The sequence below is a fragment of the Hetaerina americana genome, unplaced genomic scaffold, assembly GCF_022747635.1.
Source record: "Hetaerina americana unplaced genomic scaffold, ioHetAmer1.1.p SCAF_11, whole genome shotgun sequence".
Lineage (NCBI taxonomy): Eukaryota > Metazoa > Arthropoda > Insecta > Odonata > Calopterygidae > Hetaerina > Hetaerina americana.
This window is the reverse complement of record NW_027286181.1, coordinates 8856982-8872447: the sequence shown is the minus strand read 5'-3', so window position 1 is coordinate 8872447 and position 15466 is coordinate 8856982. Positions and strand designations below refer to the sequence as shown.

Genomic DNA, 15466 nt, shown 5'->3' with positions numbered 1-15466 from the left:
TAAAAATTATTAAGGCCATATGTTTGTTGCATAACCATTGGCAGAAATATATACTTATGCGTAATTGACCCTGAAAGTTCTGTTGCCATAATTTTGTTCAGTGAAAAAATTAAAATAGTATTCAATTACTTAAACTTCTTTCATGTTTGGGAAAATATGCATTTGAATAGCGGTTCATAATTACTAAGATCATTAAATTAAGAAATACAGTTGAGGTTAAACTCATTGTCACCTGCACTTGTCTGCAGATAGTCAACCTATCCCGCAGATAGGAAACTTACCTCAGATGAAAGAAAAAATATTCGTCTGTAATTTAACGATTTACGGTGAACTACTCATGTAATATCCGAAGCAATTTAGTAAACAATTATTACAACTGAATCCTTACCGATATACGAATGTATTGTTAATGTCACTCTACTGATATCATGCCCCGTAGTGAAATTCTTTTACAGACATGCCATCATGATTGCATTTCTCTAATGGTATGTATCGATACCAAAACCTCATGTAATTCTTTGATCATTGCCATGATGGCTATTGCGCTTTACCCGTAAATTAAGTATTTATTTAATTGTAGCCACAAGTACCAGTTGAAGGCGAATATCATTTGAACCCTGCAGTCAGGGGAGTAATGAATAATCGTCTTATTGCAAAAATACCAGCGTACTTAATTGAATTAACAGAGCTAGGCGTGGGAGATTAGGAACCACATTTATCATGATTACTTTAAGAGAAATATTAACATAGGTAATTAGCGGATTTATTTAATATTTTTTCACTAGATATGGATACTATAAGGCATATATAGTCATGAGAACCCTATTCAGGAGTTGGGGGCACTCATTCATGTAGAAGAGGCGCAGTCAGTAAGGTACAAGTATATTTTATGGGGCAATGATCTTGTTTATTGGTCCATGGGAAATTCCCGTCTCCTCTCTTGGAAAACAAATATGTGGCACCGACTGATTCTTTTTCCGTGCCCTCTCGCCCCTCTCCGTTATTCGTCTAAATATCCCTTCCACACCTTCCCCTCCCTCACCTCCTCTTTGAAGGTCTTCCGCCAAACCCTTCCACCCCCGCCGTCCTTCGTCCCATCTTGGCTCATGTCCATCCCTTACACCGCTCTCGTAGTAGTTGGCGCTACCGCCGTAGGATGGAGCACCACTTGTGTTGGAAACGCTGTCCTGGTTCCGGATTAAAACTATGGAAGCCACGCACCCCACTTATGCTTTCGGCGGTCCAGCATCGAACAGCTGATCTCTAGTGGAGAACAAATGCATCCCTACCACCAATCGAATTTCCCTAGTTCATTTAACTTCATAAAATGTTTTTCTCTCCCCATCCCGTGCTAAAGTGTCCGTATTTTTGTTCGCTGTCCATTTTTGGCAATAAATATAAATATTCAATGAAATCTTTAGACATATGAACACAATGTGGACGCTTGAAGTATACTGAAGGAATAGGTGGAAGTACAGGGAGACAAGTTAAGCAGTTTCGGTTTTGTAAACTGTTTAACTTAGCAATGAGAAAACACGTTGGAATTAATCGTCGAAGCAGACTTTCGTTTATTAAGTTGTAATTAAATATTCTGATGCAAAGTTAACGACCGTTTATTTTCATTTTTACAGGTCTACTTTGATGCGCTGCATGGTTTTTGGGGCCGTTGTAATATATTAAATTCATGGGCAAAGTAAATTATAAAATACATTCGCCTGTCTATTTTAAAAATAAGTATGAACGAACGATTCAATTATCAGAAAGTCTAGGACGGGTGAAGAGTACATGAAAGAATCCATGAAATAACTCAAATCGTATGTTAAATACAGACGCCGAGGGCCCGCAGCTTAACGTCCCATCCGACGGACGGCGCATGATCCGAGATTGGATAGAGAGACGAGACCACGATTGACAGATTTAGAGAAATGACGAGTATTAGTAGTATTTAGAAGGGTGGAGAGAAACCCGGCGTCGGCAATAGCCCACTCTTAACGACAGGCGCCAAAGGGTCCGCAGCTTAACGTCCCATCCGACGGACGGCGCACTCACCCAAAGTGCCCTCCACTAAGAATCTCAATTAGGGATCAAGATACCACTGAAAAATATTCGACGCCGCCGGGATTCGAACCCGGGCCCTCTGGGTGGGAAGCCAGTACGGAAATGACGATGCCAGATGGGTATTTAGTCGAGATGAGGAATCCGATTTTTCTTCTCATATTCATCGAAAATAATATTAGAAATAATTAGACACGACTGGTGGAGCTTTTCACTCTCTCAAAATCACTATTAGAGGGTTAATATTGACACATATAGAATACTATTTAGCCGATGATTGATTCAACTTGGATAAATGGGGTACATTACCGAAATAACGTGTTTATTTACGATCCCATTTGCGTTTCAAGGGGTAGGTGGTAGCTAATATGGTATGAATTAAAAGAAAAAAATACGGATTGAGACTGCACCTATAGTGCCTTCGTTAGTCTTCCTTGTCCAGGGTCAGGAGATCCGACGCTTAGGCATCACATCCTTTGGTCGTTGTACGATGGCTCCGACAGTCGATATCCGAACGCATTGCAGGAAACACTACTGAACGTAAACACAAGACGAAGAGGGATCCTAGCAAACGGCAATTTTTGAATTTGGTGAATGTGAATTCGGGTGACTTACTTATCGGATGGCTAATAATTATTCAAAGTGAAGGTCACTTCAAATAAACTACAAAAGGGAAGTTACGCCTTCTGCGGTCAGTTCTGCCAGATTACGGAATTAAGCACTTGAGTTAAGGTAATAATAATAATCAAATGTCATTATTGGGGTGAAATTGAGACTACATAGCTCCCTATTGCAAACAACCCTTCGTCATTCACATGCACGAATATGTCGACAGTCACTACAACGAAGAATGCAGCAAAGTTTGCCGTGATCATAAGAAAATTAAAAGTAAAATAAAAAAGGGGGGAGAAACTTCCAGGCTCCCTAGTCAAAAGCCGGTGTAATCCTACGAAAAGAGTATTCCACTTGAAATTTACTATGCAAGTTATTCAAATGAACACATGCATGCACGTGAAAAATATTAAAATTGTCAGGTATCGAATATGCGTTTTTATTGTGGGAGTTAAGGAATACTTAGAATCATTTTAATCTTCGGCAACGCTTCCTTCTATGAATTATAATGATCTCTGAATGATGCATGGTACACTGATGTTGAAAGACTTCACTTCGCAAAGGACTTTGGACAAAGTGGAACTAAAGTGGAAGCAAAAACGGAAGCAGCTTTTTAGCATTCCCTTCTCGATCATATTAATATACGTACATAATACTCGTATTTTATCAATTCTGTATTTCCAATGAACCCATCAAAATAAATTTGAGCATTCCATTTTTTTAAGCAAAAGTTTATATTGATGCGGAAATCATCAGTCGGAGTTTTTTTCTTTCGGGATTTCATTTGAGGCAATAGAAATTTGAGCCAGTAAACTTAGCTTATTGCTACAATGACTATTGAAAAAATTAAAAGATAAATGTTATATAAAACAGTTGAAATAACCTCAAGCACGATCAATTTTTATTTAATCGTTAGAGAACCGTATTACACTCTATCTGCGCGATTTTTATTCCCGTGAATTATTAGCAGTAAAAAATTGAACACTACGTCTTGCTAATAACACAGTGTGCTATTTCATTTTACACAGCATATCGAAGAGTGCATCATTTCGTGGTTCTCTCTTACTTATCGCATTGAGGGACTGCTCCCCTCTCCCTCATCGGTGGGAGTACGTGGCGTGGGCGAAGAGTCGAGGCGGGTGATGTGGTCACCGAATTACGCTCACCTTTTGGATGCCGTCTCAGACATCTACGGCTCAATGATTCACGCAGACATTGTTAACAAGGAGGCCAAGTGACGGAGGATACGAAATAAAGATACGGAGGGAGGATGAAGGGTTATTTTTTCTCATTAGTAACAGGAGAAAAACAATATCGATAATATCATGTAAATGACCCGAATGAGGAAAAATCGTGTAATCTCTGTGACGTATTAAATGGAGATATTTAGGTCAATTTACTTAATCTGACTGTAAAAAAAACTAAACCTAAAATAAGGGAGTATTTAAAAAAAACAACTTTTTCCAGCTCATATTTTTAGAATAAGCACAAATAATTAAAGTTAACTATAAAAAAATTAATTATTAATTTAATTACGTTTAAAATAATTAAACATAGGAAGCTATTAAAATATTTCAACTGGTTTAGTTGAGGAAATATATTGTTCGTTTAATATGCAGCACGAGATCCATATTTAAAAAAAGTAAATATAAACATAAAGTTAACTCTGGGTCAGATCCATTAATAATACGAGGGACATAAAAATAAGCCCAGATTTCACCGTGATTAATCATAACATTTGCCATATTTTGTTCCGTTGCGTGGAAAAAATGGAGGAAGTTTTAAATGGGGAACGAATAATTTTTAAAAGGAAGAGTTTTTTATGGTGTTGTTTCCGATCATACCTTGTGTGGAATGGAACTCGGTTTATCATTTAATGCAATTTATTCTCCTCTGACCAATGGTCACAATAAACGTGAAAGCAGAAAGGGAATCCAGGCGTTGATCGGTTTTCCTTTGTCTCTTTTTTTTGTATCGATTCTTAGCGTAAAAGCAATGCCTGCATAATGATAAACATTTATTGAGAGCATCTGTGTAATTATAATTGATAATTTTAATGAACCTTGGGGAGTATTGTGGGTAAAACTTCTCTTAGTCTCTTTTGCATCTTGTTTTCACTATAATCTTTTAAAATTCACCATAGGCAGTCGTAAAACGTACACCTAGTTTCCGTGGTATTTCCACTCATCCCCTGCCCATCTGATGATTTGTTGTATGGATGATAACTAGTTAACACAATGTTTTATTCTATTTAAGCTTGCAAAGAAATGAAAATAGAAAAAATATTCGGTTCGAATATAGTAAAAATAACTTTGTTCGAATAGTATTTCTTCTTTCATGCTAACTATAGTAATGAGCTTAAGTGATATTCTATTCACAAAATTTAATGAAAGAGCATTGTTTAGCTGCAACATAACATCACCATGTGATGACCAAAATTTCATTCTCTGTAAAACTGATAAGTGTATTAAGAGTGATATTCTTGTAATATATTCTTACGTAATAATTTGTTTTTATTTCTGTGTTTGTACTTTGCGTGATAATATTACTTTCCCTAAAGCATCACTTATGAACTTTCTTCCAAATTACGCCAAATTTTGTGGCCTACTTTCTTCATTGTCTGAGGTGTTGTTGTGCATCACGTATTTTTTCTCGCATTTAAAGTAATAAAATATAAAAAAATAACGTTGTCACTCAAAGTTGACAACACTTGATAAGAACACTTAGCCAATTAGTTTGGCGCCGAAATCATTAATAGTGGATGGTGCCGGTGGACCACCGTCTGCGTTACCTCAAGCTCTTTTACTTCTGCTCCCTGCCTTCCTTCTCGCCACTGTCGGAGATCCCCCTCTCAACCTCCGCTCGAAACTCTCCAGCCGGGAGTTGGCGGGTCCGCCTCTTATTTTCCTCCCGCTCCTTCCTCCCCCTGCCATTCTCTCTTTGCTCTCTCAACCCGCGAGCAACCTTGGGCGCACCTTGGCAGGATACGTAAAAATAAGCGAATCCCTCTCACTGAGTCACCGTATTATTCACTGAGGTTGTGTTTTTTCCCCATCGCTAACATAAGCCCACTCGCATACGAATTATGCTAACTTGCTCGTCGTGTCCCCATAAAAGACTGAAGTGATTTATAAACGCCACAGCGACGAGCAATGATGTTAGAATTAAATAAAAAAAGGAATGAGCACGAGTACGTGGAAAGAAAGTGTCAAAACGTCAAGCTAAAATAAAATTAAGATTTCATGGGAAGAGTATCGGGGAAATGTTAATGAAAAGTTTAAAGAGAAATGTCATCTTTCACTCGTAAGGCCTCATTTAGAATTTTCTGCTGGTATATGGGATGCTCATATTAAGTTGGACTGATTTCCGAACGGGATCGCGTGCTGTGTAAAGTAGTTAGATTTGTAAAACCTTGCAATGGAAATCCGTGTAGCGTGTCAAAGTTATAAAAGGAGCTAGGTTAGGTTGGAAATCACTTTGGGTTACATGTCAATAAAAGTAGCGAGAATAAGTGCAGAACAAATAGATTTAAGATTTCATTTTTCCCACACACGATAAGGTATCAGAATAACGTTGTCACCCCGCACTGGGGGGGGAGGGGTTGGAAGTATTTAGGGTAAAAAGTAGTCTGGTCTGTTATCAACCCCCGCGACACACCCTAGCGGGGGATAGTAGTGTACTACGTAATGCAATGTGTAACATCGTCATCCATCGGCAAAACGAGAGAAGAAGAATAATATTTTTACGTCCGTTCATGATCCTTATCCAATTTTCAATGATCGATGGATCTCACCCTCCAAACTTACTCTTGATTAAGTCTAATATTAATATGGCATTTTGAAAGAACTAAGTTAGAATTAAAACAATGTGTCAATACAGCGAAAATATTTGCAGAGGGGTAATTCAATATTAAAACACTAATTTCTGTAAAGGAGAATCTCTTTTCAAAATGTTTCCTTGGCTTTTAAGTGTGCGTAAAGTTATTATTTCAAGTTCAATTGAACAATATTGTACTTAAGAGCCGTAAAAATTTACTCGAAACCGAATGGATTGGTCATTCCGACTCTTATTATTCTCTTGCCCGATAGTGGAGATGCTTATCGGCTCCGGCTCTCGGTGAATATTGAATGAAATATCAGCGTAATTCACATTTATAATCAAGCTAAAATGTAATAACTTTTTACAATATCTTAGTTTCATTAATCTACTATTTATTAAATAATCTAAGGCTATAAGGATAATATTGCTATGAACTGAGAATCGGTTAACAAAGGGCTAATTGAATCTGGGAGCCAACTAACTCGGACACTTTGCTGAAGTGTTTGCTCAAATGCCCGTGTTCTACTGTTGGAACTAAGTACACTAAATGTTCAACCGGTGATTATAAAGAGTATTGCCTATGAAATTAAAAATATCAGTATCTTATACGCAGTGTCTGGAAATTATGAATATCTGCTGAATATACATAGCTGAAATTACACTAACAATCAGAGCCATGCGAATCGACTCAGCAGTCAATAACGTTATATTTTGAAACATTACTGTCCATATCTGTTGCTAATATTACCACTCTTTTAGACTGGAATCAGCTCTTTTAGTTTAAAATTTGAACTTCTTGCTGTTATTAAATTGATAAAAGAACTAGAATATTGACATAAGAGACAGTGTCACGGAACCTGATATATTGGATGAAAGTGAGTGTAGGTTTTAGGACTAGAATTGAGAATTAATACTTCTATTGTTCCATTTGGTCTTATAATTACATTCATGTTCAAATACCCAATCAGTTTACGTTTTTAATCACACTTTAAACAGCCTAAATCGCTTTTAATCTATTTCTTATCATTTAATTTTCAACCTTTATGAAGCTATTTCCTTTAAGAGTTAATAAGAAATTCTGGGAATTATTAATTTCGCTTTCATCTCCTCTCTAACATTCTTCCTTCAATCCTTTAAAGAATGAATTGATTTTTCGGTTTTATTATAAATTCTGATAGGTCAATGGAAACTATCCTCCGACAGGTTTAAACACCCTTATGTGACACTTAATTGAGTTGGTTTGCATACAGTTTCCAACGAAGGACCTCGCTTTAGCGTCCCACGCAAAGGTCAGGCGAGTAACACGCGTCAATCTTTCTCAAGGAGCACCAATCGTCAATCTTTCTCACTTGTCGTCACGGTAACGCTGCCGCCATTCCAGAGCAGAAAATCCATAAATCAGGCTATGGCGACATTTTCTGTCCTATGCGCGCCACAGGTGATTGGAGGACGTAGTTTCGTGTTCCAACCTTGTTAATCACTCATTGATTAGACGCTTTGTTCTACCGCAAAGAGAAGAATGGCTGCCGAATGTTGAGCCTTCATCTGTTCCAAATTTTGTCAAGCGTTGCGTGGCTGGACCGTGTCCAAATATTTCTTAAGCTGGCTCCGTAAAGGCGTAGGGCGGGGGAGGACCGCCCCACCCCACCCCCCTCTCCCCTCCTCCCCCGCCTCCAAACATCATCCCCCTTGCCCTCTCCTTCGCACGGGCATCTCTCGATTCATCCGAGCCGCTCTATTTGTTCCATAACTTCATTAACGACCGAAGGCGTGATCTGCGGAAAGATTCTTCCGACGACGGAAGCGTTGCCTCCAATTAGAAGAGCGATAAAACATCCGCGCTCATTCTGAGCCGTGACTGAGCCCGGGTGATTCAGTGTCATTCCTTCCCCCGAGGCGGTCGGGTTTCTTCTCCTCCCTTCAGCCGCCCTTTCCCCAAGACCCTCCCTCCTGATCGCCCCGAATCCCGCTTATTTCGGCGCTGTGGATTCCGCCGTTTGACGGTCGAAAATGCCTTCTCCGGCCGCCGTTGCGCGGGCAAGACACCCAGGAGAGCCGAAAGTCAAACCAACCGCTCTTCTTCACGGAGACTATCCACCCCCGCAGTTGTGTGCTCGCGACAATGAATTGAAAAATGTTATTTCTAACTGCTGAAATTTTATGTCCGAGGATAAAAGGTTTTCTCTTGCGGTAATAAAATATTAACATAGACATTTAAAGCTTAAATTTTCAAAACAGTATTAGCTGTAATGGAATATTTCCTTTCCTATATTTCTTACGGTTCAAAGCGTAGGAAAAATTCTCATTCCTGCGGTTGAATATAATCTATGTATCTATATACTGAATATATATATATATATATATATATATATATATATATATATATATATATATATATATATATATGTATGTATAAATTATCGAAACATCATGCCTTTTCCACCTCTGACGGATTAAACATCAGTAATTACGAAGTGATTCTTTTGCGTACTATACTCAGAGTGTTTATGGTTCATCAGGATATTATTTCGTCCGCCAGGTAGCGATGCGGGATTGATTCAACAAAAAGGTTAATTTATAATATCACTTCGATATCCGATCTACCAGCATAACTTCCGCTGAGTAAGGGAATGACGCCACACTGTGGTTCTCGGAGCTAAAGGAAGATCTTATTATTTTTTTGTTAATATTTACGAAGCATATTCATTGTTTTCTCAAAGGTTTTTATTGATACATCGCCATTATATTCCTTAGAAATATCAATTTAACCCTCCGAGTTATGTTTTACTTTTCCGACGTCGGCATTCTATTAGCAATTTCTAGTGCCCTCAATTCTACCGTCAAAGGATGGATAGGTTAGAAGAAAAGAATCGGTGTCTGACAGATATATAGATGCAAATCATTCGTGGTAAAAGGGAAATTAATAGGTATATGTTCGCACCAAACAGATTCAGAAGGTTGAGGGGAGCAATGCGCACGGTAAAATAATGATGCAATTCGAAAAAAAAGTTTAAAATTTGCTGGTGTTTCCTTTCAATCGTAATAAAAAGCGTACTATGTAATAATGAAATGAAATAAGAATCAAGGACGCTTACTATGTAATAATGAAATGGAATAAGAATCAAGGAAATTTTCTTCATATTTGCATATCGAACCACAGTATTTACGATTTACAAAAACATACGTTTAAACTTAATATTCAAGACCGTGGGAGATGTCACGGAAGTCACTTTAACGGAGTCACCTGCTGATATTCAGAGACATTCAGAAATTTCACAGATTGTAAAAATCAGCCTGGTCATAGCGAATGATTTTTTACACTGCGAAATTTCAGCATTTATAAATCCGATGCCTATAAATTATAAATACAGAAAGCCTATATAGCCCAAGGAATTTAATTTAATTCGTATATTCTGCTAACATTCGACCTTCTTGTTACACATTCCTAAGTAATTACAATTTCCGTTTGTTACAAAATTGAAATGTTTTCTTTAAATGCAATAACAAAGACATTGAACACAACACACTGAATTGTGAGTATTTTGAAATTCGCTCCTAGGGATCAAATAATGATGAAAATGTAGCATGGAAACGCAAGAAATAATTTATGGTGCTGAATAACGGGAAATAATATGTCACAGTCCTTTTTGGAGAGCATTATTATCTATTTATTACTTCCCATTCCACTGCAGTCATAGTTTAGACACAATGAACTTTGGTTTATGGGAATTGTATCCAATTAAAGCCTATCTGAACGTTTTGACGGTTTTTTTCGATTTTGGTACTGCCTCAAAAAAGAGCGTTAATGAAACTAAATCTACGGTAATCATTTTTTGTTCACAAATTAAGTGAATTCATTACACTAGGTTTTTAGCTGGAGTAAGTTCACACCCTGCCAAAAATATCTAAATTGTATCCACAACTATTCTTCGGCGGTATCGAATTCATTTAGTTTTCAACGACAAAGATTCGGATATATTCCAGAACTCTTTCCATATCATTCACACATTCCTGCTATGCATTCACGAATTGCATAGAATGTAAGCTAGGTGGAATGCACAGGCCGTTGTGAGAGCCGCTAGACATCATGACAATTTGGGAGGGAAATCGTTGACCTAAAATTGAATACAGCCTTGCCCATCTCCCGCGAATTAAGCTTTCGAGCCGACTCATTTATCACGGTGCACAGATGATGCCGTAGGAATTTCGGGGGGATGGATCACAAGGCGAGGGGGCACTGGACGAGGGAAGTCTTCCCCTGCCTCTCTACCCGGCTACTGTCTCAGCCGCCGACACGAGTGGTAAACCATGGCACACGCGTGCGTTTCCATGGCATCGGGCAGTACTCGCGTGGACATCCTTTCAATCGGTTGGACGTGCTGCCACCTGCGCCTGCACCACGCGTAAACTCGGATGCACGAGGGCAGAGAGAGAGAGAGTGAGGTACTCCGTGGTGCTCGTAGATAGTGACCCCTTCCACCCGCGTGCATTCGCGTGTTTCTGCGTGCAACTATCGCGCATTCCATAGCTCTCTCTCTCTTGACCTCTCCACGCCTTCGCACTAACTCACCCTCTGGACAGTCAGGGGGGCGCCCAGGTCGGCGCCTCCAACCAGCCGGATCCCCCAAGCCGTCCTCGGGCCATCGCGCACCAATTTCACGCTGAAAGTCTTCGCCCTGCACATGGTGCCCCCGCCGCCACCGCACCCGGACACGCTGCCGTTCATCATCTTCACGCCGCCCCCTTTCCCTCTTCCTCACTCACTCTCGCCCCGGTGGTCTCTTATCTCTCTCTCTCTCTGTACCGCGTCCCGCCCTCTCGCACTCTCGCCCAAACTCTCAGGCACTCCTCCCTCGGATCGGAGCCTCCCGAGGTTGCTCGTGTCCGCCGTCGAGGACAAGGGGGGGAGGGGAGCGGAGGGCTTCGGATAGAGAGAGAGACACACACACTCACCCAAGAGGGAGGAGGAGGAGGAGAGTGTTGAAGAAAGAGAGAAAGGAGAGGCGAGGAGAGTATCTTGCCAAAACGACGACGTCCCCCCACCGATTCCGTCCTCAAAAATCCTTCCCTTTCCCTCCGCCGATTATGTGCTGATGGCGAGATGATGCGAAGGTAGGACGCGTCCTCTCTGCAACCCCGACACGTCTTCCCTTCGCCTCCAGTCCAAGCGACTTTGGTGGCGGCGGTGTGCGCCTTTGTTGACTGTTGTTCCCTTGTGCTGAACGGGTCCCTCCAGTCTCACTTCAGTCTCCCTCGTCCGCGTGAGCTAGTCGGAGCACATCACGGAGCGGAGTGACCCCTTCCCCAGCTCTTTCTCTCTCCGGATCAAGGGGCTCCTCCAAGGGGGTTGCACCCCCGCTTTCTCCTCCCGACTCCCATTCCGCGTTCGTCCCCCACCTCCCTTCCTAGACAAACCCCTTTCCTCTCTCTCTTTCTTTCCTCACTCCTATTTTCTTCCAGAACTGCAGCGGAGGTATTAGCAGGGATGATGCCAAGCTCATCCTAGCCACCCCTCCCCCACTCTCCCCTCATCAAAAATACTCCGACCCTCCAACCCTCACCCTCCCCCTCGCCACAGCACCCTTAGTATTACTAGCAGAGTGCTTTTTGACCCTCTACCAACACCCCTCTTCCCCTCCCCCTCTCCGGAGGCCTCGCTTCCTTTCCATCCACCCCGAAATACTAAGAGGGCATTCCCTCTGCTTCCTCCCATACCAGTGTCTTCTGGCCTACTCACCCGAAGACAATCGCTCGCTTCTCCCCTGCACATTGTCTGAAATTTTGCCATTAATCTGGCGGCCCGTTGCGGTCTTTCATTCAGGATCCGTGTGTTCTAGGATCGTGTGCGGTGTCATCGGTCTCCAAACGGAATTCCAAGAAGCATAGTAGTTATTCCCAATCATTACAGAATGCGTTTATTAGCTCAGTCTAGGCAAATTAGATTTAAAGGAACATCTATGATTTGAAATTTTAAAAAAATTTATCTCTACATGTCAAAAGATTCAGTGAACCGAATATATTATGTAGGGAATTTTATTGATATTTTTTTCAAATTTTTTCTTTAAAAATATTGTACTTTATTTTTCGCAGCATAAAATTTTCGTCACAATCTATTTTTTGTTGCTGTTAATTTTACAGAACTATGCATTGATATTTTAGGAATGACCTTATTGCTAGGAATTCGTGAACAATTTTTGAAGTAATTTAAAAGATTTGCCATTGGGAGGCTCGACCCGCAGTTCACCATCACCTAACAAAACGAGTCAGTTTTGCAGTCAGTTTGGACTAGATAAAAACTCTAATGACGCACGCTATAATTTTTTATATATAAAGACGGGAGGGCTAGCTAAAATCAGTCACCGCAGTCAGTTTTCTTCTATCGAATCAATATCATTGGATCACACAGCAATTCGAGGTTACGTTAAGTTGAAGAGGCACACCATATGAAGAGACCCGTATATATGATTTGCCATCATCAATTTATTTTTCTTCCTCGCCATCATACTCTCATCAATCTGCTGTCTCCTTATTTTCCCAACTCCTATTAAACCATGATATTATATGAGTATGTATGTAGCAGATATCAGTCTAGATAACGTTTATGATTTAAGTATCGTGGACAGGAAACCGTAGTCATCAGTGTAACCTGGTGTGCAACATAATTAACCGAAGAAAAATCATTTACAGATGAAATTTGGAAATGTATAGCATACATAGATACATTTCGTATGCGTACATATTTAAATTATTGAGGGATGTGAAATTAAATTTATAAAAACTTACCAAAAATTCGGTTTCTTTGTTTTATTAATGGAATTAAGCTATTATATATATATTGAAATGTATATGCATATCTATATAACATATACGAGGTCGGTTCAAAAAGTAGCGCAAACTTTAAATTTCCGCGGGTTGCCTATGTTTGATTTTCAATTTTTTTGTGGCGTTATGTTGGTACTTATATCCCTCACTTATGCCGAAAAGTTCGGCCATTTTGAATGTTCAGTTAATTGTTGACAGCTGCTTTGCTTGGACGTGTTTTGGCTTGTCTTTGATTTTTGCCTGTTCCAAAAAAGGGATCAGAGAATCAGTATCAAATTTTGTGTGAAAAACGAAATTAAGTGGGCGGACGCATTCCGAATGTTGACTGTGGCATATGGAGAAGCTACCTTGAAACGAAGCAACGTTTATTGATGGTACAAAATGCTCTCAAAGGGCCGAGAAGATGTGAACGACGAAGAGCGTGCCGGACGCCCGAGCACGTCAACAGCAGACGAAAAAATTAATGAAGTGAAGAAAATATCGTAGTATTGGCCAATCGTCGAATCACCATTAGGGAAGTTGCTGAGGAAACAAACTACGATTTCTTGAAAGTTGTTTGAACTCACAATGCACTGGCCGGTCTGGAGTGTGGTTAGTTATTGGAGTGGAGTTTTTAATTTTTCCGATATTTACAATTCTCAAGATTATTTAATGCTACCGGATGTACCGCCATGCACGGGGGGCAAATAATGGCTGCAGCTACTCCCATGTATTTTCGTTCCCAAAAGAGGATTTTGGACGACATAGTTTCCATGACTTATCCTGGCTAGAGAGAGTTACTAAAAAAATCCATTTTTCAAACTCAATTTTCATTATGTCATTAATAGTTTAGTGATCCATTACTGTTTGAAATTTATTGCCTGATATTAGTACTGATTGATACATTTTCAACATGTTCTGAGGTTTACGCTGCTGTAAAATCTATTGGTGGTTCTATTCCTCAACTCTCATTTCTCCCGTTATAATTTACAAAACAGGCTTCTTGGTTAAACATATGAAAAGTTATATCTTTCTTAAAATACACGTTAGAGGTAAAGCTATTTCATCGCACCATTATGTGTGGGCGAGTTTTCGTATTCAGTACTTTTTCTTCAAACTAAAACTAAATCTTCAAGTCATACAAAAATTATGAAAAATTTAAATTCATCCATATGTCAAATATGCATCGAGATTGCTGAGTGTTAGAACATTATGATGAGTATAATTTTCTGTAACTAATGAGAATTCGTAATTAAACGAATGGCTTAGGTAAAACTTCCCTTGAAAAGTTTGATAGATCGAAATCCTTGGTAGATCGAAATCCTTGGACTCTTAATCTGTATTATGAGGGTAAAAAGAAACTTAACACTTCCACAATAAAGATTTAATATTTCACCACCATGGTTTCGATGCTGCGCATCATCGAAACCATGGTCGTGAAATATTAAATTTTTACTGTGGAAGTGTTGCGTTTCTTTTTACCCCAACATGAAGGAATTCCACTAAGTTAAACCTGAAACTGTTATGTATCTCCATCTGGAATTTAAAGAAAAATTGTACTTCTTTCACATTTTTTTAGTTCTCTTGTGCATTTTTTTCTTTTCCGCCTCCTTTTGATCACCCGTCACCTCCATCCGCCCTCCCTCCTCTTCACCCATAACCTCTCTCTCCCCCCCCCATCAATGTATCTCTTTATTCTTTCGCTATCCTGTCTTCTCCAACTCCTTCACTCATGACTCCATGTCTCCTAAAAAACGTCCATGGTCATTTTTTTACTTATAAACTTAGTTATTCTGATACATTTCTTCCAAAGCTATGTAATCAAGTCGTTCTTTGATCATAACTTTTATCCTTTGATGCTGACGACTTTTCAACCCGTCATTTCTTTTATATTTCATGATATTTTTATGTTTCTAAATTCTGGCACAGAAAACCAAGTGCTTGAGATTAAATTGGTGGGATTACGCTCTTAAAAAATTTTATGCAACTGCACACTCTAAATGCAATTTCCTCTTATTCCTGCAGCATTGCTGATATTCCTGAGACATATAGTATGTAGTAGCTTTAGTTAGTACCACTTTTCTCCATAACCATTGAAGTCAATATCCATATGTTTCCTTCTGACTCTTATTTTATTAAATAATTCATTGAAGTATGTTAGCATCTTAACAGGTCTTCG

The 15466-nt window shown here is 39.5% G+C and overlaps 1 protein-coding gene across 4 annotated transcripts in view; it reads right to left on the bottom strand.

Annotated features, from left to right (window-relative positions):
• Zasp66 (PDZ_signaling and DUF4749 domain-containing protein Zasp66) overlaps positions 1-15466 on the bottom strand; it is a 122699-nt gene that overhangs the window by 81908 nt on the left and 25325 nt on the right. The window contains exon 1 of one of the 4 annotated variants that reach the window (XM_071599372.1): positions 11057-11793. The exons of 1 other annotated variant lie outside the window; for it this stretch is intronic. In XM_071599372.1, the coding sequence (XP_071455473.1) occupies positions 11057-11215 (159 nt within the window). In that variant the 5' untranslated portion in view covers positions 11216-11793. Of the gene's footprint in view, positions 1-11056; positions 11794-15466 lie in introns of those variants that run through there. 2 more of the 4 variants (XM_071599369.1, XM_071599370.1) reach the window with 2 other exon arrangements.